The 26,638-nt window shown below is 43.9% G+C and overlaps 1 protein-coding gene and 1 pseudogene across 2 annotated transcripts in view; one reads left to right on the forward strand and one right to left on the reverse strand.

The window, feature by feature from the left end:
- SIDT1 (SID1 transmembrane family member 1) overlaps positions 1–26,638 on the forward strand; it is a 115,855-nt gene that overhangs the window by 34,706 nt on the left and 54,511 nt on the right. Inside the window, 3 exon segments of the mRNA XM_080655418.1 lie at positions 5,925–6,046; positions 7,125–7,295; positions 23,680–23,725. Coding sequence (XP_080511544.1) covers positions 5,925–6,046; positions 7,125–7,295; positions 23,680–23,725 — 339 coding nt within the window.
- Positions 19,049–19,353, reverse strand: LOC308240842 (large ribosomal subunit protein eL43-like; annotated as a pseudogene). Its single transcript has one exon. The product of its transcript is annotated as a large ribosomal subunit protein eL43-like (transcript).

Genomic DNA, 26,638 nt, shown 5'->3' on the forward strand with positions numbered 1-26,638 from the left:
CTCTCGGGTTTCAAGCTTAGATGGCTGCATGATGGGGCCATTCACCAAGCACAGGAATTCAGAAGAGATTAAAGTTAGGGGTGAAGGGAGTGATAAATTGATTCCTGACAGGTTGCATTTGAGGTGCCTGTGGAACATCCAGAGCTTAGGAAAGAGGCCTGCACTGGAGATGGGTTTTGGCAATTACCAGCTGCAGCACAATTTCCATGGAAACATGAAAAGTGTAGGCACAAGAAAATGCTCCCGTCATGTGCAAGTGTTATCAAATTAATAAATTACTCTTGGACTGTTTTAACATGAAAACATCGAAGTGGCTTAACCCAGGATAAGAATATAAGAGAACCAAATAGTAGTATACGATATCCATGCTATTCTGTTTCTCTCAGTTTCCATGTTGAACATGTGATAGATTGTCAAGGTTTAACTGCAGGATTTCCTTATTTTATTTTATTTTTCCTAATAAATGAGTTTTCAAGAGAACACTATGGCTTTAATACATGGGGGGAAGGGGAGGACCTCATGTGAAAGATCAAATTTTATCTTTTCTTTTTTACCTTGCCTTTCTTCTATTTTGCTCCTTCCATGTTGTCTACGATATTGTAAAACCTAAAGGAAAATGTCCAAACCATCTAGGTCTAGGGCCATACTTCAATTTCCTGTCTTTAAAACAGCCATGACAGTGTTAAATCCTTGGGTTGACATGTGTATCTGGAAGGAGCCACAGAGCTACTGATACAAAAAAGCAGTTTGTGTCTGGGATTGATTTATGCCTTTGGAGCAGGATGAAGAGAAGAAAACCCAGCCCCTATGGTATCTGTTGCTGGGGGAAGCTCAAGCCATCTGCCAGACTCTAATAAAGCATGACAACAACATTTGGTTTGAAGCACAGAATGATTTTCCAAAGTGAAAATAAAGCTTGTCTACAATTGAGGCTCTTATAAGTCCATATATATATATTAGAGGCCCAGTGCATGAAATTTGTGCACGGGGGGGAGGGGGGGAGCTCCCTCAGCCCAACCTGCCCCCTCTCCAATCTGGGACCTCTGGATCCTAACCACTCACCTGCCTGCCTGCCCTAACCACTCTGCATGCCTGCCTGATGCCCCTAACTGCCCTCCCCTGCCGGCCTGGTTGCCCTTATTAACTTTTTTTTAAAACCTTATCCCCTTCACACACAATTGTATTTGACTTCCTCATTGGCTTCTCCCGCTCACACAATTTTTCTCTTTCCGTTATGTAACACTTTTTCCTACTGACTCATCATTTATAAACTTTTCTTTTCTCCTTATTTCCTACTTCTGTTCTATCATCCTTCTTCCCATCTTTCTCCTACCCTCCCCACATTCCTTCTTTCTTTTATCTTTACCCCTGCCCTCCCTCCCCTTTTCCTTCCTTCCCACCTTAATTTTTTTCTTCACTTCCTCCCTTGGACCTCCCTCCCCCATTTCTTCCTTCTTCCCATTCTCCTTTTAAGCTCTACTGGCTCCCCTTTAAAACTTTTCTTCCCTCCCTCTTTCTCTCTCATCCTACCTTTCCCATACATTCTTCTCTGCTTACTTCCACTGTTTTAATATCTATCTATCTACCTGCCTAATTATTCACTATCATTTATCTTTTTTTCTTTTCTCCTACTTTTGAAATCTGTCCCCAGTACACAACTATACTTCATTTTCATTATAGCTCTTACAGTTCACTCATACATCCTCTTTCCTTCTTTAACTCTGCTCTCTACTGACTCCTTTATAAAGTTCTTCCCTCCCTCCCTCCCTTCTTAAAGCTTCTGTTGGGGGGGAGAGGGTGTTAACCCCCAGCTCAGGGCTCAGCCCCGGCCAGGTGTTCACCGCCCCCTTCCCTGGCCTCCCCGCTGCCACCCTGCTCCCATTCCCTGCCCAGGATGCCTGGCCCAGCGAGGGTGGCTGAGGCCCATGCGGCCCGGGCACTGCTGCTGCCGCAAAGCAGGAGTGCCTCCGTGGAGAAGGCCTTGGACCGTCCACCACTCCATCCCGGACCTGTGGGCGCCTCCCTGCCAACAGCCCACGCCGGGGACCACCGCCCTCCTCCCGCAATGCCCCCCCACGGTCGCCACCCCCCTCCCACATGCAGTCCCGCATTTCCTTCCCTTTTCCATTCCTGCATCTTTTTCTTGTTCCCTTCGTGTATTTCTGTTTCTCCTCTCGGCCTGTCTGCATGCAGGTCTGCCTTCCTCTCCCTCTCATTTCTTATCCCCTCCTATCGTATCCTATCCTACCCCAGGCCTTGCAGCTGCCTGAGCAGAGGGCGGGGACGCAGCCTGCTGATCTGGTCCTGACATGATGCTATAATGGATAATTTGCGTATTTCTCATATATATATATCAGGCATCCTCAAACTACGGGCCGAGGACATTTATCCAGCCCGCTGGGTGCCACTGCCTGTCCTGCTTAGCAGCCAACTCGTCCTGGGCCCACAGTGCGCATAGGAATTTGTTCATAGTTTTTTTTTGTTTGTTTGTTTTTTTACTTTTTATTTTTTTTTAAATAAATCTTTATTCAGATTATTACAATTGTTTCTCCTTTTCCCCCCCATAGCTCCCCTCCACCTGGTTCCCACCCCACCTTCTGCCCTTACCTCCCCCGCACTGTCCTCATCCATAGGTGTATGATTTTTGTCCAGTCTCTTCCTGAACCCCCTGTACCCCTTTCCCCCTGAGAATTATCAGTCTACTCCCTTTCTATGCCCCTAATTCTATTATATTCACCAGATTATTCTGTTCCTCAGGTTTTTAATTCACTTGATTTTTAGGTTCACTTGTGGATAGATATGTATTTGTTGTTCATAATTTTTCTCTTTACTTTTTTCTTCTTCCTCTTCTTAAAGAATACCTTTCAGCATTTCATATAATACTGGTTTGGTGGTGATGAACTCCTTTAGCTTTTTCTTATCTGTGAAGCTCTTTATCTGCCCTTCAATTCTGAATGATAGCTTTGCTGGGTAGAGTAATCTTGGTTGTAGGTTCTTGCTATTCATCACATTGAAAATTCCTTGCCACTTCCGTCTGGCCTACATAGTTTCTGTTGAGAAATCAGCTAACAGTCGTATGGGTGCTCCCTTGTAGGTAATTAACTGTTTTTCTCTTGCTGCTTTTAATATTCTCTCTTTGTCTTTTGCTCTTGGCATTTTAATTATGATGTGTCTTGGTGTGGTCCTCTTTGGGTTCCTTTTGTTTGGGGTTCTGTGCGCTTCCTGGACTTGTAAGTCTATTTCTTTCACCAGGTGGGGGAAGTTTTCTGTCATTATTTCTTCAAATATGTTTTCAGTATCTTGCTCTCTCTCTTCTTCTGGCACCCCCATAATTCTGATGTTGGTACGCTTGAAGTTGTTCCAGAGTCTTCTTACACTATCTTCAACTTTTTGGATTTTTTTTTTTTTTTGCTTTTTGCTTTTTTGGTTGAGTGTTTTTTGCTTCTTTGTATTTTAATTCTTTGACTTGATTCTTGTGTTCCTCTAGTCTGTTGTTGGGTCTCTGTATAATATTTTTTATTTCAGTCAGTGTATGTTTAATTTCTAGTTGGTCCTTTTTCATATCTTCGAGGGTCTCGTTATATTTATCGGCCTTTTCTAGAATATTCTTGAAAAGCCTTATAACCGTGGTTCTGAATTCTATATCCAGTCATTTGCTTTCCTCCATTTCTTTCGTTTGTGATCTGTTTCTTTGATGCCGCATTTTCACTGCTTCCCTGAGTTGGTAGGGTAGATTTGTGTGCTAGGTTTCCTATATGGCCCAGTGGGTCGGCCTCCCCAGTTAACCTGAGGTGGACACTCTTGGTGCACCCCTTTGTGGACTGTGTGTACAGCCTTGTTGTAATTAAGTCTTGATTGTTGTTGGTATCACTGGGAGGAATTGACCTCCAGGCCAGTTGGCTGTAAGGATCAGCTGTGTCTACACTGGGAGAAGTTCGGTGCTGGAGACAGCCTTATAGGATTAGACTTGCCAAATTGCAATAGCCTCTGTGCTCAGCTTGTATGGGGTGGAGTCTCAGGGTGGAGCAGACAGTCTTGGCTTCCCGTCAGCCTTGCCCTTGCGCGCACGCGCATGCTTTCAGACCTCTGCCTTCCCTGGCTCCCGAGTCTCCGCCCGAGAGTCCAGATTCCCCCCACAAGAGTGTGGGTCCCCAGGGGCTCGCCTGGAACTGGGGTTCAGTGCAGTCAGAACTGGGGCTCAGTGCAGTCAGGAGCCTCTGATTCCCTTCCACTAGGGAAAGCCTGTGGCAACCTCCGCAGCCTTTGTGCGCACTGGCACGCGTGCGCCTTCAGACTTCTGCCTTCCCCGGCTCCCGAGTCTCCGCCTGAGAGTCCAGATTCCCCCCGTAAGAGCGTGGGTCCCTAGGGGCTCGCCTGGAACTGGGGTTCAGTGCAGTCAGAACTGGGGTTCAGTGTGGTCGGGGGCTTCCTTCCCCCTTCTGCCAGAGAAAGTCAGCCTGGCTCTCAGCCGCCCTTCCTCTCTGCGCGCACAAAGACCCTTTACTGTACCTCCAATTCTCTGTGAGCTTTTCTCTTTCCTTCTAGTTGTAGAATTTTCACTCAGCCAGCTTTCCTGTGGTTCTGGATGGTGTCCGTTCTGTCTTTTAGTTGTAGTTTTGAAATTGTTGTGCGAGGCAGCAGTTTAGGTGCTTACCTATGCCGCCATCTTGGTTTCTCCCATAGTTTTTTTTTAAAAACTATAGTCCAGCCCTCCAACGGTCTGAGGGACAGTGAACTGGCCCCTTGCTTAAAAAGTTTGAGGACCCCTGATATATATATATATATATATATATATATATATATATATATATATATATATATATAATTTGTCTTTAGCATTTATATTCAAACTAGTGGCCCAGTGCACAAAATTTGTGCATGGGGGTTGCGGTGTTCCTCAGCCCAGCCTGCACCCTCTATAATCTGGGACCCCTCAAAGGATGTCCTACTATCGGTTTACTGGGATCGGGCCTAAACCAGCAGTTGGACATCCCTCTCGCAATCTGGAACTGCTCGCTCCTAACCACTCACCTGCCTGACTGCCTGCCTGATTGCCCCTAACCACTCTGCCGGCCAGCCTGCTCGTCCCCAACTGCCCCCCGCTGCTGGCCTGCTCGTCTCCAAATGCCCTCCCGCCAGCCTGCTCACCCCCAACTTCCCCCCTGCTGGCCTGCTCGCCCCCACCTTCCCTCCCCACTGACCTGCTCACCCCCAACTCCCCCTGCTGGCCTGCTCACTCCAAACTGCCCGCCCCCCGCTGTCCTGATCACCTCCAACTGACCCCCACTGATGGCCTGCTCGCCCCCAACTGGTCCCCTGCTGGTCTGCTTACCCCCAACGGCTCCACTCCCCATCAACCTGATCACCCACAACTGCCGTCCCATCCTGGCCTGATCACCCACAACTGCCCTCCCCTTTTGGCCTCTAACCACCTCTACCTCGGCCCCGCCACCATGGCTTTGTCCAGAAGAACATCCGGAAGGTCTCCCAGTCTAATTAGCATATTACCCTTTTATTAGTATAGATAAGAAGTAAAGGACATTAATACCTTTGTTTTCTTTTTCTATTCTGGGCTTATACTCAAAATCTTGTGTTGACAACCCAGTTCTAACTCCTCAGCCTGCCATGGGAAGGCTCCATAAGTTGGGTTCACCCAAAACCACTTAAATCAGAATGTTGAGGGGTTGGACCCAGGCATTAGTTCTTTAAAAAAGAAATTCACATAAGAACTGCAATCAAGGTTGAGACCCCTGTGGTTACAATGTGAGTGAGGAAAAGACAGCTGAGGCATTTGGACTATCAATGGTCAGAAGTAAATGTGAAATATTAAAGTTTTCAGGTCTTCAGGGGGCAACAATGATGCATGTGCCTGTGTGTGTCTGTGTGTGTGGGATGTACATCACCTCTCTCTACCCTGCTCACAGGTCAACGCCGTGCGGGTGCATGTGAACAGCTCTTCTGAGAACCTTGACTACCCGGTCCTGGTCGTGGTACGTCAGCAGAAAGAGGTGCTGTCCTGGCAGGTTCCGCTGCCCTTCCAAGGACTGTAAGTGGGTCTTTTCCCAGACAACTTCACGACATCACTTCCTTTCAATGGCCCAGATCTTAATTGGTCTTTGTCCTAGTGAAATGAGAAATCTGACATTTGGAATGTTGACGTGATGCATGCTCAGTGCAAACGCTAGTCATGGTACATACCCTACATGTTCAGCTCTGCTCAATATCCATCCCCCTTGAAGTTCACATGAGAACTCTGCCCAGATTTGTAGCACCTTGAAGAACTTTTACCATTGTAATTCTATTCAGAATCAAAAAATGTTCTGTAGCTCTTGATTGGTTAGTGGGTCACCCATTGAGGACAGGGCCAGGCCCAGAAGTCAACCTAAATGAGTGACACTTCTTCCATTCTTCAAAACGCCCACCGAGTCTGCAATCTTCATTCCATAATATGAATTGAACATGACTAGGTGATAGGTGCTGGAGATACAACAGTGGGAAAAAGATCCCAACAAAGTGTCTGCCCTCAGGGAATTTATATTTCTACAGGGAAACTACACAAGGCATTATAGGAGTATAAGAAAAAAACCCAGAAGGCATTCAGACATGGATATAGAGTATGAGTTAAATTGATTTTAAACGTGGAGGAATTTGAGAATTAAAATACTGATTTGGACCCTGGGACTTTATGTTCCATTTAGCAAAAGCTTGAAGAATAAAAAAATGGAGTCACCTGATTGTTTTATCAGGACAGTTTCTCTTTTACAATGTGATATTTTTCCTCTTTGAATTAGGAGGATGGGTTAGTGTAATGTAGACACTGCCTAAGTGAACAGGTCAGCACATCCTAAACAGACTTCACATCCCTGTTACTTTGTCACAGAGCTCTATATCAAAAACACTGCTTCTAAAATCACTATCAGTAGGTCCAGTCTGACATTTAAAATATAAGGGCTTGAAAACAAATTCAGAGAGAAGAGAATCGCAATAAGCTTCTTTCCCAGCTTGTTCATTGAGTCTCTCTCTCTCTCTCTCTCTCTCTCTCTCTCTCTCTCTCTCTCTCTCTCTCTCTCTCTCTCTCTCTCTCTCTCATTCTGGCTGATCTTTCCCTTCATTGGCTGCTACAGATACCAGAGGACCTACAACTACCAGGAAGTGAGCCGCACCTTATGTCCCTCAGAAGCAACCAATGAAACAGGACCGCTGGAGCAACTGATATTTGTAGATATAGCATCCATGGCACCCCTAGGTGCCCAGTACAAACTGCTGGTTACCAAGATCAAGCACTTCCAGCTACAGTAAGCAGGACTCCTGGGGCCTTTCTCTGTTCACTCGTCTGTTCTTCCTGTGCATGTTCATGCTCAACCCAGCTTCCTTCCTTACAGTTTAGCACTCCAGAAGGACATTCTCTACTGGGCATATTGTCTTAGCACCTTCTGGCCTCTCCTGCTCACAGATGGGCAGCAGGGCCTTATATGTTCTGTGCAATAGGGAGGCAGTAAGAGACTGGTACAGAGAGGAAGGGTGGTTGACCTAGGTGTCTGTTCTTAGGGTCTGGGTGAGGGCCCTGTCCTGTCTGCAGTCCAAGCAGGTGTCACTGGTAGCCAGGTATTTTGTATTACTCTCCTGAAGGAAGTTTTGTTTTTGTTTTAAGAAAGACCTTAAATAATTTTCTTCTATCCTTATTGCTATTCCAGTTTTCTCTTCCCAGGTTAGGAATGTGCATAGTTAGAAAATAATATGTTATGTGGCTTTGTTCTTTGTGCAAAAACTAATGTCTATTTCTTCCTTCTCCTTGCACTTTCATTCTTTGTGACAAAATCAGTTGTGATACAACAGCTCAAATTGTTTATATTAGAGGTGATTATAACAAATTCAGTTAATGACATTGCCCCCAAGGGATTTGTTCTAACCCCAACGTTACCCTTATAAAACATTATACAAATCTGTGTGAAAATTTAAACAGAAAGGCTAAGGCTGTTCCTTAATGAGGCCAGAAACTTAAGGGACTTTTCTGCACCATCTTACTCTAAGATCAAGGCTTTGTAAGGGCTAAAACCATCTTCTCCTCTCTCAGTGTTTTATATATATACTAGAGGCCTGGTGCACAAAATTTGTGCACTCTGGGGGCGGGTCCCTCAGCCCAGCCTGCGCCCTCTCACAGTCTGGGAGCCCTCGGACATCCATAGTGCTGCTGCGGAGGCAGGAGCGGCTCCCGCCATCACTGCTGCACTCGCCAGCTGTGAGCCTGGCTTCTGGCTGAGCGGCGCTCCCCCATGAGAGCACACTGACCACCAGGGGGCAGCTCCTGCGTTGAGCGTCTGCCCCCTGGTGGTCAGTGCACATCATAGCGACTAGTCATTCCGCTGTTCAGTTGATTTGCATATTAGCCTTTTATTATATAAGATATATATATATATACATATCCTATCTAATAAAAGAGAAACATGCAAATTGACCGTACCTCCACTACGCCCACAAGCCACACCCACCAGCCAATCAGGAGTGGGTATGAAATTAACCCAACCAAGATGGTGGTTAATTTGCATACCCAGGCACAGAGCGAAGACTGAAGACAGCATAGAAGGAAGCCAAGTGCTGCAGAAGGGAGCGAAGCTGCGGAGAAGCAAGCAAGTGGAGCAGCGAAGAAGGGAGGGAAGCAGGCAGGGTGGGGGAGAAGGGAGGGAAGCAGGCAGGGTGGGGGAGAAGGGAGGTAAGCAGGTGGGGCGGCGGAGAAGCGGGGGAAGCAGACCGCCAGAATCTTCCTGCAACGGGACTCTAACATATATATATATATATATATATATATATATATATATATATATATACACACACACATATACATATATATATATGTATATATATATATATATATATATATATATATATATATATATACACACACACACACACACACACACATACATACACATACATACTATAGACCTGGTGCACAAAATTTGTGCATGGAGGGGTGTCCCTCAGCCCAGCCTGCACCCTCTCCAATCTGGGATCCCTCTCACAATCCAGGACTGCTGGCTCCCAACTGCTCGTCTGCTTGCCTTCCTGATTGCCCCTAACCACTTCTGCCTGCCAGCCTGATCACCCCCTAACCACTCCCCTGCCAGCTGATTGATGCCTAATTGCTCCCCTGCCAGCCTGTTTGCCCCTAACTGCCCTCCCCTGCAGGCCTGGTCACCCCTAACTGCCCTCCCCTGCAGGCCTGGTCACCCCCAACTGCCCTCCCCTGCAGGCCTGGTACCCCCCAACTGCTCTCCCCTGCAGGTCTGGGTCCCCCCCAACTGCCCATCCCTGCAGGCCTGGTCACCCCCAACTTCCCTCCTCTGCCGGCCTGGTCACCCCTAACTGCCCTCCCCTGCAGGCTTGATCGCCCCCAACTGCCCTCCCTTGCAGGCCTGGTCCCTCCCAACTGCCCTTCCCTGCTGGCCATCTTGTGGTGGCCATCTTGTGTCCACATGGGGGCAGCCATCTTTGACCACATGGGGGCAGCCATCTTGTGTGTTAGAGTGGTGGTCAATCTGCATATTACTCTTTTTTTTTTTTAAATATATTTTATTGATTTTTTACAGAGAGGAAGGAAGAGGGATAGAGAGTTAGAAACATCGATGAGAGAGAAACATCGATTAGCTGCCTCCTGCACACCTCCTACTGGGGATGTGCCCGCAACCAAGTTACATGCCCTTGACCGGAATCGAACCTGGGACCTTTCAGTCCGCAGGCCGACGCTCTATCCACTGAGCCAAACCGATTTTGGCTGCATATTACTCTTTTATTAGATAGGATAGAGGTCTGGTGCATGGGTGGGGGCCAGCTGGTTTGCCCTGAAGGGTGTCCTGGATCAGGGTGGGGGTTCCCTTGGGGCGTGGGACAGCCTGGGCGAGGGGCCTGTGGTGGTTTGCAGGCCGGCCACGCCCCCCGGCGACCCAAGCAGAGGCCCTGGTATCTGGGATTTATTTATCTTCTACAATTGAAACTTTGTAGCCTGGAGCAGAGCCAAGGCTCCTGCTCGCTCCATGGCAGCAGCCATTTCTGTTGGGATTTATTTATCTTCTATAATTGAAACTTTGTAGCCTTAAGCGGAGGCCTGGGCCGGCCAGGGTGTGCAGGAAAGCTTGGCTTCCTCCATCGCCGGGGGCAACCCTAGCCTCCTATTCTCTCCAGCTCCGTGGCTGCACCATTTTTGTTAGAATTTATTTATCTTCTATCATTGAAACTTTGTAGCATTGAGTGGAGGCCTGGGCTGGCAAGGGCAGGCGGAAAGCTTGGCTTCCTCCATTGCCGGGGAAACCCAAGCCTCCCTTCTGCTCTCTGTGGCCGTAGCCATCTTGGTTGGGTTTATTTGCATATTCGCTCCTGATTGGATGGTGGGCGTGGCCAGTGGCCGTGGCTTGTGGGTATAGCGGAGGTACAGTCAATTTGCATATTACTCTTTTATTAGATAGGATAACAGGCATTGGCAAGCTATGGCTCACAGGCTGGCCACTGGTTTTGTAAATAATGTTTTGTTAGAACACAGCCCTACCCATTCATTTACATATTGTCTATGGCTGCTTTTATGCTATAATGGCAAAGCTGAGTTGTGAGTAGTTGGGACAAAGACATTATGGCCTGCAAGCCTAGAATATTTATTCTCTGGTCCTTTAAAAAAAAGTTTGCCAACTCCTGATATAAAAGAGAAGACACATGATTAACAAATTTGAATTGAACAATTCATTTAGAAAACTGCATTCTGAAATGATAGAATAGCTAACCTTTTCAAATACATGTGCAACATGTACCAAATTTTCCACGTTCTAATGCATATCTTGATAAATTTCAAAGGACTGAAATCCTTTATATGGAATTGAAATAGAAGTAAACCACAAAATGGCAGAGAAAATCACAAATGTTTGGAAATTAAGTAGTCTATGTCTAAATAACTTATGAGTCAAAGAAGAAATCATAATGAAAATTATAAAATTTTTTAATATATAATAATGAAAATATGACAGATTTAAACTTCTGGGATGCAACTAATCACTGCTTAAGGAAAATATATAGCTTCAAAAGTATATGTTAGAAAAAAAGAATGGCTGAAAACCAGTGTGTTAATATCTATTTCACAAAATTGAAAAAAGAACTGAAAATTAAACTCAAAGAAAATGAAAGGAAGTAATAAAATAAAAGCACAAAAAAAAATGAAATAGCAAACAAATCCACAATGGCCAAAATGAACCAAATCACAAGTCAATTATTTGAAATGACTAGTATTTTTTATACCTTTTTTAAAAATAAAAGTGACAGGCAAGCCCACTGAGGGAAAAAATAGGCAAAAGATTTTAACAGATACTTCACCAAAGAAGCTATTCAAATGGTCCCAAAACACAACCTCACTAGCTATCAGCAATACAAATTAAAATGATAACAAGATTTCACTATAACTACAAAATTGCTGTAATTTGAAAGGTTTGACAATGCAGTTCCACTCCTAGTAATATACCTAACTCCTAGATATATGATTGTGGTATTCATTTAATAGAATACTACACAACAATAAAAATGAACAAACTATTGGTATACTTAACAACAGGAAAAAACCTCACAAACACAATGTTGAACTAAAGAAGCCAGACAAAAGGGATCAATACTGTGTGATTCCTTTAATATAAAGTGTAAAAACAGACAAAACTATTTTGTAATTTAGAAGTCAGGGGAGTGGTATCTTTAGCAAGGAAAGAGGAAGTGCATGGTATGTTTGCCTGGTGAGAGTTCATTCAGATATATGCTTATGACTAGTGTACTTTTCTATGTAGGTTATACTTCAATAAATTTTTTTAAATCCAGAATATTTAAACATAGTATGCACTACTTTTTGGCAGCTTGTTTTCTGTTAGAATATTCTGTTGTATTATAAAGTGCTCCTTAAATTTTTGAAGTCAATTTATAAAGAAGTCTGACGCCAACAGAGGCACTAATAGGAATCAAATGTTTATCTTGGTTTTCTCTACACCCCATGATGGTGTGTATGCATAGAGACAGATGGACACATGGATGAATGAATGGTTAGAAGGATGGAGAAATAGTCATGGCATTTTTCCAAGTCCTCCATTAATTCTGGCATAGGAAAAGATGACATGGTAATTCAAGAGCAAAGAACCAACCTGCCTCCCACTCCCCACCCACAAAAAAGGCAGGAGAAGATTTTCTGGTGGATAAGGTCCACCGAGATCAATTAAATCAGTCTCCAGCAGGGAGGTGTGCGCATTAGTACATAGTTGCTTAGTTTCCTAGGTGACTCTAATGTGCAGCTGGAAGTGAGAACCACTACCTTTAAGCAGTTTCTAATTATTGTACTTATGTTTGATTGTTTTAATAATTAAATCTATTTATTATATTAAACAACATGAGAATTCATGGTTATACATTTGAAGGAGGTGCGAGCACATCACTTGGACAGAGTGCGGTTCCAGCTTTCAGCCTGGTTTTTACTAATTGGTTTCTGTGTCTTTAACCTGTCACTGTTACCTGGTGGCAGTGTACTGAAATTCTAGGGCTGGTTTTCTCTGAGATTCATTAGACCCTTTGGAGAACTGAATTCTGTGCAACTGAAGTCATAAGGTGGCAACTCTGTACAAGTGCTAATAAATGATATGCACGCTGGCAAAACCTCACATCTGTTCCCTCACATTGTTTTCTGTTTCCACCTCTTGTAACGGGCCTTGATGTCAGGAATCAGATGTTCAAAGCCTTTCGAAATACACACAGTTACTAGGGCTTTTTACGAGAATAAGATAAGCCTAGGAAGAGATGGTAACTGAGATATAGGAGTCTCTTCTCTCAGGCTCTGGATTGTCCCACACAAATCTCCTGGTGACCCAGAAAACCAGAAGATAATGGCAAAGGGCAAGAGCTGAGGGTTGTGGTGAGATCTGGACTGTAGGTACTGAGAGAAATACTAAAGAATTAACTCAAAATTTCTAACATTATAGTTTCTGTCGTATGTTTTGACTGGCCGAGTAGAAGGTATATAAAACACATTCCAGGTTTTTTTTTTTTTCTAGAATCATAATTTTTAAGAATGGAAGGACTTTGGAGAATCTAATCTATTCACTTCATTTTTACAGATGAGCAAAGTGATGCATAGAGAGGTTAAGTGACTTGTCCAAACTCACACAGCTAAGAAAGACAAAATCAATACTAGATTCTAGTTCTGAGTTCTTCCCGCTAAAACATTCTATTTCTACTTTCTGTTTAAAACTATTCTCACACTTTTTATGTTGCCCTAAATATGCTTCTCAAGTCCATGAAACACTTGTTTATTTAAATCCAGCTTTAAAATAAAATTCTGCCTTAAACCATTACTCCCTGCCATCTAACTCTCCCCCACCCACCTCCACACACACATATACACAGCTTTGCCACCACTCATTTTCCCAACTTTAGTGCCCTGGCGAGCTGCTTAATGTGAAGTTGCAGACATGGGACAGAAGGAGGCTGTAGGAGCAGGCAGGCACCTGATCATGCAGTGGGAGGAGCTTAGAAGGGGTGTTAAGAAATTTAGGCAGTTGTCTAAATTGTGATAGTTGTGTGGAGAATGGATTTGAAGAGAACAGACTGGATGCAGAAAAATTAGAACACTGATGCGGTGGTCAATATAAATCAATTATAAGGAGATAAACTGACGAATTTGGAGGTAACATTGACAATACTTGATTGGATATGAAGGGGAAGGGGACTGGGAGAGTCAAAGATGACTTTCTAACGTGTAGATGGTGGCATCACTAAGAGAAAATGAGGATTTTGAAGAGAGAAGGAAGAGATGATAAGTTCACTTTGTTAAACTTGAAGTAGAGTGTTGATATATACCACCATGATGCTCAGGAGAGAGGTCTGAGTTACAGAGAGCAGATTGAGTAGAAGCACTTCAGAAAGGCTGCTCCACACAATGCCTAAGGAGGAGTTACAGGAGATAGGACTGGACAAACAGGCAGTACCCAGTCCTTGGTGTTTGAGATTCTGTGAAAAGCACTAGGGAGTTTAGACTTCAGCTTCCAGGTTATGGAAACCACTAAAAGATTTTAAACAGCAGAATAACATGAACAGATTGGATTTTAGAAATGATCTTAGTGTCAATGTGGAAGGTGAACTCACGAGAGGAGAGGGTAAGGGCATATAGGACAATGAAAAGTTATTTGAATAGAGAAGAATAAAAATGATAAGAGCCTGTGGAGAAACCAAGATGGTGGCATAGGTAAACACCTAAACTGCTGCCTCGCACAACAATTTCAAAACTACAACTAAAAGACAAAACGGACATCATCCAGAACCACAGGAAGGCTGGCTGAGTGGAAATTCTACAACTAGAAGGAAAGAGAAAAGCACACTGAGACTCAGAGGAGCTGCAAGAGGCAGAGGTACTGAGATGCACGCGCAGAGAGGACTGGCAACTGAGTGCGCGGCTGGCTTTCTCAAACGGGAGGGAGACAAAAGCTCCCAACTGCACTGAACTCCAGTTCTAGGAGAGACTCTGGGGACCCAGACTCATACGGGGTGAAACTGGACTGTGAGGAAAGAGAAAAGCACACTGAGGCTCAGAGGAACTGTGGAAGGCAGAAGTACCCAGGTGCATGCGCGGAGAGGACTGGCAACTGAGTGTGCGGCTGGCTTTCTGAAGCGGGAGGGACACAAAAGCTCCTAACTGCACTGTACTCCAGTTCCGGGCGAGACTCTGGGGACCCAGACTCATTTGGAGAGAAACTGGACTGGCTGGCAGCAGGCAAAACTCAAGGGCGGCTTTCTCTCAGAGGTGCTTGCAGCGATTACCACAGGACACTGAGACACAGGGGCCTCATAGGGCAGGGCTGATGGAAAACCAATGCTGTCTTCTCCGCCCTGAGACTCCGCCCCATCCAAGCTGAGCACAGAGGCTTTTGCAAGTCTTGTCTCATAAGGTTGTCTCCAGCACAGAAGTTCTCCCAGCGTAGACACAGCTGATCCTCACAGCCAATTGGCCTGGAGGTCAATTCCTCCCAGTGATACCAACAACAATCAAGGCTTAACTACAACAAGACTGTGCACACAGCCCACAAAGGGGTGCACCAAGAGTGTCCACCTCAGGTTAACTGGGGAGGCCGACCCACTGGGCCATATAGGACAGCTAGCACACAAAGCCAATCTATCAACTCAGGGAAGCAACCAAAATGCAGAGACAAAGAAACAGATCACAAATGAAAGAAATGGAGGAAAGCAAATGACTGAATATAGAGTTCAAAACCACGGTTATAAGGTTTTTCAAGAATTTCCTAGAAAAGGCCGATAAATTTAGCGAGACCCTCGAGGATATAAAAAAGGACCAACTAGAAATTAAACATACACTGACTGAAATAAAAAATATTATACAGAGACCCAACAGCAGACTAGAGGATCGCAAGAATCAAGTCAAGATTTGAAATACAAAGAAGCAAAAAACACTCAACCGGAAAAAGCAAAAAGAAAAAAGAACCCAAAAGTATGAAGATAGTGTAAGGAGCCTCTGGAACAACTTCAAGCGTACCAACATCAGAATTGTGGGGGTGCCAGAAGAAGAGAGAGAGCAAGATACTGAAAACCTATTTGAAGAAATAATGACTGAAAACTTCCCCCACCTGGTGAAAGAAATAGACTTACAAGTCCAGGAAGCGCACAGAACCCCAAACAAAAGGAATCCAAAGAGGACCACACCAAGACACATCATAATTAAAATGCCAAGAGCAAAAGACAAAGAGAGAATTTTAAAAGCAGCAAGAGAAAAACAGTTAGTTACCTACAAGGAAGCACCCATACGATTGTCAGCTGATTTCTCAACAGAAACTATGCAGGCCAGAGGGGAGTGGCAAGAAATATTCAAAGTGATGAATAGCAAGAACCTACAACCAAGATTACTCTACCCAGCAAAGCTATCATTCAGAATTGAAGGTCAGATAAAGAGCTTCACAGATAAGAAAAAGCTAAAAGAGTTCATCACCACCAAACCAGTATTATATGAAATGCTGAAAAGTATTCTTTAAGAAGAGGAAGAAGGAGAAACCAAGATGGCGGCATAGGTAAACACCTAAACTGCTGCCTCGCACAACAATTTCAAAACTACAACTAAAAGACAGAATGGACACCATCCAGAACCACAGGAAAGCTGGCTGAGTGAAAATTCTACAACTAGAAGGAAGGAGAAAAGCTCACAGAGAATTGGAGGTACGGCAAAGGGGCTATGTGCGCGCAGAGAGGAAGGGCGGCTGAGAGCCTGGCTGACTTCCTCTGGCGGAAGGGGGAAGGAAGCCTCCGACGGCACTGAACCCCAGTTCTGACTGCACTGAACCCCAGTTCCGGGCGAACCCCTGGGGACCCACGCTCTTACGGGGCGAGTCTGGACTCTCGGGCGGAGACTCGAGCTGGGAAAGGCAGAAGTCTGAAGGCGCACGCGGGCCAGTGCGCACAAAGGCTGCGGGGGTTGCCACAGGCTTTCCCTAGTGGAGGGGAGTCAGAGGATTCTGACTGCACTGAGCCCCAGTTCTGACTGCAGTGAACCCCAATTCCAGGCGAGCCCCTGGGGACCCACGCTCTTGTGGGGGGAGTCTGGACTCTCGGGCGGAGACTCGGGAGCCGGGGAAGGCAGAGGACTGAAAGCGCGCCCGCACCGGTGCGCACAAGGGCTACGGAGGTTGCCGCGGGCTTTCCCTGGTGGAGGGGAGTCAGAGGCTCCTGACGGCACTGTGCCCCAGTTCTGACTGCAGTGAACCCCGGTTCCAGGCGAGCCGCTGGGGACCCACGCTCTTGTGGGGGGAGTCTGGACTCTCAGGCGGAGACTCGAGCTGGGGAAGGCGGAGGACTGAAAGCGCACGTGCGCGCAGGGGCGGGGCTGACAGGAAGCCAAGACTGAGGCTCCACCTCATCCAAGCTGAGCACAGAGGCTATTGCCATTTGGCAAGTCTAATCCTATAGGGCTGTCTCCAGCACCGGGCTTCTCCCAGCATAGACACAGCTGATCCTTACAGCCAACTGACCCGGAGGTCAATTCTTCCCAGTGATACCAACAACAATAAAGACTTAATTACAACAAGGCTGTACACACAGTCCACAAAGGGGTGCACCAAGAGTGTCCACCTCAGGTTAACTGGGGAAGCAGACCCACTGGGCCATATTGGAAACCTAGCACAAATATCTACCTTACCAACTCAGGGAATCAGTGAAAATGCGGGGTCAAAGAATCAGATCACAAACGAAAGAAATGGAGGAAAACAAACCACTGGATATAGAATTCAAAACCACCGTTATAAGACTTTTTAAGAATATCCTAGAAAAGGCCAATAAATATAACGAGACCCTCGAAGATAAGAAAAAGGACCAACTAGAAATTAAACATACACTGACTGAAATAAAAAATATTATACAGAGACCCAGAAACAGAATAGAGGAACACAAGAATCAAGTCAAAGAATTGAAATACAAAGAAGCAAAAAACACTCAACCGAAAAAGCAAAAAGCAAAAAAAAAAATCCAAAAAGTTGAAGATAATGTAAGAAGACTCTGGGACAACTTCAAGCGTACCAACATCAGAATTATGGGGGTGCCAGAAGAAGAGAGAGAGCAAGATACTGAAAACCTATTTGAAGAAATAATGACCGAAAACTTCCCCCACCTGGTGAAAGAAATAGACTTACAAGTCCAGGAAGCCCACAGAACCCCAAACAAAAGGAATCCAAAGAGGACCACACCAAGACACATCATAATTAAAATGCCAAGAGCAAAAGACAAAGAGAGAATATTAAAAGCAGCAAGAGAAAAACAGTTAATTACCTACAAGGGAGCACCCATACGACTGTCAGCTGACTTCTCAACAGAAACTATGCAGGCCAGACGGGAGTGGCAAGAAATTTTCAATGTGATGAATAGCAAGAACCTACAACCAAGATTACTCTACCCAGCAAAGCTATCATTCAGAATTGAAGGGCAGATAAAGAGCTTCACAGATAAGAAAAAGCTAAAGGAGTTCATCACCACCAAACCAGTATTATATGAAATGCTGAAAGGTATTCTTAAAGAAGAGGAAGAAGAAAAAAGTAAAGAGAAAAATTATGAACAACAAATACATATCTATCAACAAGCGAACCTAAAAATCAAGTGAATTAAAAACCTGAGGAGCAGAATAATCTGGTGAATATAATAGAATCAGGGGCATAGAAAGGGAGTGGACTGATAATTCTCAGGGGGAAAGGGGTATGGGGGGTTCATGAAGAGAATGGACAAAAATCATACACCTATGGATGAGGACAGTGGGGGGGAGGTAAGGGCAGAAGGTGGGGTGGGAAAGGGGTGGAGGGGAGCTATGGGGGGAAAAAGGAGAAATAATTGTAATAATCTGAATAAAGATTTATTTAAAAAAAAAAAGAAGAGGAAGAAGAAGAAAAAGGTAAAGATAAAAATTATGAACAACAAATACATATCTATCAACAAGTGAATCTAAAAATCAAGCGAATAAAAAAATCTGATGAACATAATAAACTGGTGAATATAATAGAATCAGGGGCATAGAAAGGGAATGGACTGACAATTCTCGGGGAAAAAGAGGTGTTGGGAAGAGATTGCACAAAAAGCGTACACCTATGGATGAGGACAGTGGGAGGGAGGTAAGGGCAGAGGTTGGGGTGGAAACTGGGTGGAGGGGCGCTATGGGGGAAAAAGAGGAACAATTGTAATTATCTGAACAATAAAGATTTATTAAATTAAAAAAATGATAAGAGCCTGAACATATTATGGCAGCAACAACATCTTAAAGGGGAAAAAAGGGGGTCAAGTAAGATGCTCGGGGATAATTCACAAATTAAACAAATTTATGTTGCAGAATAAAAATGTAGTCGACATGAGTACTTGCAGCCTTCAACCCTCAAGATCTATGTAGGGCTCTTGGGTCTTTGCTTTGAAAGAGAATTTTGAGTGAGATAGCCAAGCTACCATCCTGTGAGAAGTAGATTTTTTGTTGTTGTTATATAAATTAACCCATTTATTATAGGCTCACAATGTTTCAAACTGCGGAGCTTCTATTGGTCTTTCAATTCCTTCAGTCTTCTGATGGCTGACTTTACTGTGATGGCAGAAGTGTGGTGGTAGGTCCAGGCACCACCAGCGACTATTTTCATGCAGGAACCACAGTGCCAGATCCCCACAGCTCGCCTCTTCATCTTCATTTTGCCACAGAAGGAGCAAATGTACTTGGCGTGCTGGCTGATTTCAATTTTCTTCAACATTTTTCTGAGGGAGGCGCCATATTTACCAACGGGTCCCATATTTACCAATGATTCCGACCTTCTTGGTGCATTTAGCCATGTCGCCGCAAACTCCAGAAGTAGATTTTTTTGAGGAAATGGATGAGTGAAAAGGTTTTTAGACCATTTTGCTCTGTGTCATGTAATCAACTTTGATATTTTGGGATAGACTACAGTAATGATTTACATTACTTTTCAAAATTTTTGTGGTTGTTAAATGCTATGTCTGGCAAAAACAGTGCTTTAGGTGGGAGCAGGTGCATCCAGGTTACTTTACAGCAATAGAATCAGGACGACTTGGTGATCAATCTAATGGGAAGTAACTAAAAGAGAGGAATTCAAGATGACTCTAACAATAATGTTCAAAGTCTGGTGAGGTTTACTGACAAACAGATGTAGTGGGTCAGGATCAGGGAAATGACAGAACATTCCATTTTGATCATGTGGAGCCCAGCAGGTGGTTAGTCTTCTGTGACTGGAGCTCAGAAGATAGCCCTGGACTTGGCTGGACATGAAGACTTGAGATATACTAGCATTTTAGTGGCTTTTGTGGCAACTGAACATATATGTGGGGGGGTTTTATGTCAATTGAATATCCTATGTAATAAAACCCTAATATGCAAATCTACTGAACGGCGGAATGACCAGTCACTATGACATGCACTGACCATCAGGGGGCAGACGCTCAACACAGGTGCTGTCCCCTGGTGGTCAGTGCACTCCCACAGGGGGAGCACTGCTCAGCCAGAAGCCAGGCTCACAGCTGGCAAGTGCAGCTGTGGCGGTGGGAGCCTCTCCCGCCTCTGCAGCAGTGCTAAGGACCCCTCGGGGGATGTCTGCAGAGGGGTCCCGGACTGCGAGAGGCTGCAGGCCAGGCTGAGGGACTCCCCCCACCCCCCAGTGCACGAATGTCATGCACCGGGCCTCTAGTATATATATTTGTGTGATTGACACATATATATGTAAATGTATGTGGCTAAGGAAAATGAGATCAAAAACAGGCTTGTGGATAACACTCTCATTTAAGGAATTGTCTGAGAAACAGGAACTATCAAAAGAAGCTGAGTAGGCACAGTCAAATGTGTGAAAGAAAACCCACAGAGCCCAAGGTGGGAAAGTTTCAAGACCAGGAGTGGTTATCAGTGTCAGATGTCACAAGTAAAGTCACTGGATTCAGCCACGAGGAGGTGACTGTTACCTTTAGCTAAGGCAACTTCAGGGGAATGGTGAGAAAGGGGTCTTGATATGTTTTAAGGCAGAAAAGGATCCTGATAGCAGTGGGAAGAGGAAAGAATGAATGAAAGATGCAAGCAAAACATTCTTTTAAGAAGCTGGTTTGTGAAGGAGAGGGAGGATATAGGATAACATCAAAGAAGGGAAATACAAGGAAAAGGAAGGAAATTTGTTGGGTTGTTTTTGTTTGTTATTTATTTTGAAAATGGTTGAGACTAGAATATATTTATAAACCAAAGGGCAGAAAGGCAAATGAAAGTGGACTTTGTAGAAGCAAAGTCCCAGAAGAGGGAAGAAAGTATAGGATTTAGCGCATACGTGCAAAATCTATCCAGGGGTCCTCAAACTACGGCCCGCGGGCCACAGGCGGCCCGCCGAGGACATTTATCCAGCCTGCCGGGTGCCGCTGCCTGTCCTGCTTAGCAGCCATGCACATAGGAATTTGTTCAGTTTTTTTTAAAACTATAGTCCGGCCCTCCAACGATCTGAGGGACAGAGAACTGGCCCCCTGTTTAAAAAATTTGAGGACCCCTGGTAGAGTGATGTGGTGGAGGGTTACAGTGGACTAGAGCATGGGTAGGGGAGGGTTGGGTAAGCAAAGGGAGCTCATGACAGATGGCAGTAAGCAGATAACAGGAAGTGATATTCTCAAGTCCATAGTCCAAGTGAATAATAGGGTATAATTTCCTTCAACAATAAAGTAGGGGTTTAGAACGCCTTCCCTGATCTCTGATAGGGGCTTGCTATCATAAAGTAGATAATATGCTGTGAATCTCACAGTCCTCTCTGGTATTTACCTCAAAAACCACTTAGCTTTTGTCCTTACTTTTCTCTCACTTACCCTTTCTTCCCATCCCCCTTTCCCTTCTCTTCGGTTTGATTACTCTCCTGTATATATTTATCTTATCTTCCCCGTGAGCCTCCCTCTTCTTCTTCTTCTGTCTTACCTGCATTCCCATCTCTCTTGATTTCATCTGTCCCTTTTCTCTTCCCCTCTTCCTCAAACTAGCCAAAACAAGGGAACTAAGTCAGTTTTCAGTTTTTCTTATACTTATTGAATAATCATTTATTTCCTGGGTTTAAAACAAATTAAGTTTTTACACTTCTCTTTCTAAAATTAAAGGTGCATTTGAGTTGCAACTGACTCTGTTCTGTTGGTTAATGACCCTGGATAAATAAACCTTCCGCCCCTCTGTCAGAGCCTATGGGGAAGGAAGCAGAACTTTCCATGTGTAATAGACACATGTTTATTTTGCACACACTGTTGACTCCATGAGAAAGAGAGCACTTAAGTGTGACAAACTTAAAGAAAACAATATGTGTTAAATGTTTGTGTGTGTTGTACTAGTAAAGAAAAAATAAATAACAAGAAAAAAAAACTCAAAATTTATATCGATATCCATACATTCCGTTACAACTGAAATTCAAGTGATAGGGAGGAATATAAAAACATATTTCTGGCCAAAGGAACTGGTTCCTTCTGGAAATTTCATGATGTGTGTTGCTAGCCAAGAAAATCAGTGACCTTTTTGTTCCCCTGACCTGCAATGAACAGAATTGTTGCCCTGGTAACAGAAGGTGGCACTCCCCACACTAAGAGGGCACTACCTAGCACACACAGTACGGTGGGTTCTCACTCCAGCAGGCCATGGCATCTCAGGAGCACATACACAACTAGACTTGACACTGACTTTGTGGCTCTTTGGGTGACTTAAGGCCACAAGCTCTCAACTATACTTCAGCAGAATTAATCCTCAACACTGAAGATTATTTCTGTTGAGTGTGGATATATAAAAATTGCATCCATTGCTAAATTCTGAGCCCAGTCTGCCAACAGCCTAAATTGTTGGTCATTACCTTTAGAAACAGTGCTCAAATTTTATGACTATTAAACAACACCTCCAATTATAAATTTCTTACTTAAATGTTTTGGCATGCCCTTTCTAAAGGAATCTTTAACACAATTGTTTAAAACTATTTAATTTTTATAAAAGGAAAATTGGGAGTGAAGAGAAAGACTCTTTAGAGAGCACCAGGCTCTGAATCTGGGGAGGGACCTCAGAAGAAGTTCAGGTTTAAAATCCCAGAAGTTCAGGTTCAGATTCCCAGATGTGCAAGCCATATTGAAGGGGTGGGGGCATGCCATTCCCCCAGTGCGGACACTGTGAGTGTGGTGTGGGTTTGTATGAGTGATCTTCATGGTTAAAGATGAGGCAAAACCCAGAAAGAATAAAAGGCTAAAGCAGCCCCCTACAAAACTGTATCGAGGACCGAACTTGTCTTTGTGTTTTCTAGCCTCTTGGACTGTTTCACATACGTTCATTCCAGACAGCACTCCGTGCCACAAATATGTGCTACCTGCATGCTCCTCAGCCTCTCCTTTCCTCTGCGCTGGACCACTGCTGTCCTTCACAGAAGAATGAAAGAACCTAATCCAATACTTCACAGTAAATTATTACCTGGAGAGAAAATAACTCCATTATATTATTTTGGTGCTATTTGCTATTTCCTGTCATCGACAATTTTGCCTTTGGGATACTCTGAAGATTTTATAGTCAATAGTAGAAGAGATCCTGAAGGCAGTGCCTAACCCAAAGAGGACAAAATCTTGGAGAATTTCAGCTGGTGTGGCAAACAATTGGGGAGGTATTTGTGGGCAGGAAGAGTATACTCCTATTCCTAGGGACAGTCCAATGGTGATTATCTATTCACATTTTTCACAAAAATGATCTTTTGCCATGGTTACATCTAAATTATTTTGAGGTGTTATCTTCATTGTTGAAAAGAACCTCAAATCTTCTTTTTCTCTCTCTTTCAGCCCACTTCTAACACTTAAACCTTGTGCTTGATTATAAAATCTTAAGAGAATCCAAAGGCAAAAGTAAACAAAGTACGTTCTTGTATAGGTATGACTTCATGTGTATTTAAAGACATAAAACTGACTCCCTCCCCAATTTGGTCTTTCCTGAGAGTTGAAGTTAGCAAATTTCCATGCAGTTTACTTTGTAAGTTTGATGGGAACAAACTTCCTTTCACAAAGGATAAGGCTTTCCTTGCATCTGGTTTAAAATGGTTTTCTTTTAAATAAATAACTTTTGCTTGCTAATTTATTATGTTTTCTCTCATTTTCCCTTCTCCCGCTTACATTTCTCAGGACAAATGTTGCCTTTCACTTCACTGCCAGCCCCTCTCAACCTCAGGTACGTGAAGGGTGTCAAGGTTATGATTCTACTATTAGTGTTACTATGTTAACAGGTGGAGTCAGCATGTGGTATTGTCCTGCATATTTCACAGCTTAAGATGTATTTGTATTTTTGGAATGTTATTCATGTCACTAGAACTTTGGACACAACATTTAATCTTATCACCTGAATTGATGTGAAATGGGAGGCGTGATATTTGTAGATATTCCTTGGCTCAACTTGCATTTAACAGGTCTACTATGTGCCTACTATGTACCAAGCAATGTTAGACTGTACTTGGTGGTGGGAAGAGCAGGATGAAGAAGGGAAAGATGCTACTTCTGCCCTCATGGACCTTTTATAATCAGGATGGGGGTGGGGGAGCAGAGAAATAGAAGGCCAACACTAAACGGATACACAAATACTGAATTCACCTGGAGATACAATAAAATAAAACAGATTTTAATTTCTACAGTGTTGTGGATGGAATAAATTAGTTTCTCCTACGTAAAGAGAGAACAGGGATGCTGAAAAAATTATAATAAGAATTAGATATTTATGTTGTGCTCTCCATTAAACTGTAATCATATATAAAATATATATATGAAAATTTTCATTAAACTGCTTTTCTGATGACACTTATCGCTACCTTTTTTTCTTTCATGGGTTCTGAAGAAGTAAAGTTTAAGCAATAGTTTAAACAAATTTATTGAATGTGCTGATATTTATTGTACATTTTCTGCAGGCTGTAATACAGTTTTGGTCATAAATGGTTACTTAATTTTTGTCTTGTATATACTAAAACTGGGATTAACACAGTAAATGGACTCTATTGTAAACCTATTACAACCACTGTGTGATGATAATTATTTAGCAACTAATTTTTAGAGGGGGAGGGGAAACACTGATTTGTAGAATTTGCCCATTTCTGTGGCATAAATACCTTCATCATGGTCAACTTCAAGATGCCAATGTGATGTCACTGAACACAGAGTTGGGGAGAGATGTGTACAATCAGCTCCACAAACCCGTATGAGCTGACTCCCACACATTTCTTGATAAATTTCTCAGCCTCCACAGTGCCTCCATACTGCCACCCAGTGATGGAAGAGGTCTACAGGCTCGCAAACCACTGCCCTCAACATTTATTGGCTAGTTAATTCATGAAATATTTGAAAGCACTAGTTGATAGGTGCTATGGGAGATAGCTAGAAAGGGAGGAAAAACCTTGCAGAATGAGTATAGTCTAATAGTCCTGTTCAGAGTTATAGTAAATATGATATAGTGAATGCTGTAATGCACTTTGTTTGTGGACTGAAATTCAGTGATGATTATATATTACGGCTTCCTTTTCTTTTAAAGGAGTGTGTAAATACTAAAGCCTAAGTAGTTTGTCTATAAACCCCAAACTAGAATAAAATGTACTTAGAACAAACCGATAAAACAAAATAGAAACTCTTCAAGATCTATAAAAGACTTATTTGTTATTAATGGTTCCCATTTTGGCCTGAATTTTATATCCTCTTCCCCTGCAGAAAAGATTTTCCATTCCTATAAACTCACCCAAACTATTGCACATTCTCAGACAACCTTCATCATCACTGTCTGCCTCTATTCTTGTAGACAGAAGCAGGTTATAGAAACTGGGCAGATAATCAGGATCCAAGAGGATGATTTTTGGCCTAAATTCCAGCCATGGCTTTGGGTACCTGTTATTTGCTTATTTCTGATAAAAAGTAGGTTATCGCCCTAGCTGGTTTGGCTCAGTGGACAGAGTGTTGGCCTGAGGACTGAAGGGTCCCAGGTTTGATTCCAGTCATGGGCACATGCCAGGGTTGTGGGCTTGATCGCCAGTAGGGGCCGTGCAGGAGGCAGCCAATCAATGATTCTCTCTCATCATTGATGTTTCTATCTCTCTCTCCCTCCCCCTCCTCTCTGAAATCAATAAAAATATTTTTTTTTAAAAAGTAGGTTATCAAGGCAAGGGTCAAAAACATAATATTAAGGCTTCTGTAGTTGTCTACCGCTTACACAAAACCAACTCCTATTATATATATATATATATATATATACACACACACACACACACACACACACACACACATATATATATACATATATATATGTATGTGTATATATATATATATATACACACACATATATATATATATCCTATCTAATAAAAGAGTAATATGCAAATTAACCATCACTCCACCACACCCACAAGCCACGCCCACCAGGCAATCAGGAGCGAGTATGCAAATTAACCCAACCAAGATGGCTGTGGCCACAGAGAGAGCAGAAGGCTTGGGTTTCCCCAGCAATGGAGGAAGCCAAGCTTTCCTCACACCCTGGCCAGCCTAGGCCTGCACTCAAGGCTACAAAGTTTCAATTATAGAAGATAAATAAATCCCAGATACCAGGGCCTCCACTTGGGTAGCTGGGAGGCATGACGGGCCTGCAAACCATCACAGGCCCCTCGCCCAGGCTGCCCCATGCACCCCAAGGGAACCGCCACCCTGATCTGGGACACCCTTCAGGGCAAACCAGCTGGCCCCCACCCATGCACCAGACCTCTATCCTATCTAATAAAAGAGTAATATGCAAATTGACTATCACTCTAACACACAAGATGGCTGCCCCCATGTGGTCAAAGATGACTGCCCCCATGTAGACACAAGATGGCCACCACAAGATAGCCAGCAGGGAAGGGCAGTTGGGAGGGACCAGGCCTACAAGGAGAGCAGTTGGGGGCAATCAAGCCTGCAGGGGAGGGCAGTTAGGGGTGACCAGGCCAGCAGAGGAGGGAAGTTGGGGGCGACCAGGCCTGCAGGGAAGGGCAGTTGGGGGGGACCCAGGCCTGCAGGGGAGAGCAGTTAGGGGTGACCAAGCCTGCAGGGGAGGGCAGTTAGGGGTGACCAGGCCTGCAGG

This window comes from Plecotus auritus (assembly GCF_963455305.1).
Source record: "Plecotus auritus genome assembly, chromosome: 2".
In the NCBI taxonomy this organism is placed as follows: Eukaryota; Metazoa; Chordata; class Mammalia; order Chiroptera; family Vespertilionidae; genus Plecotus; species Plecotus auritus.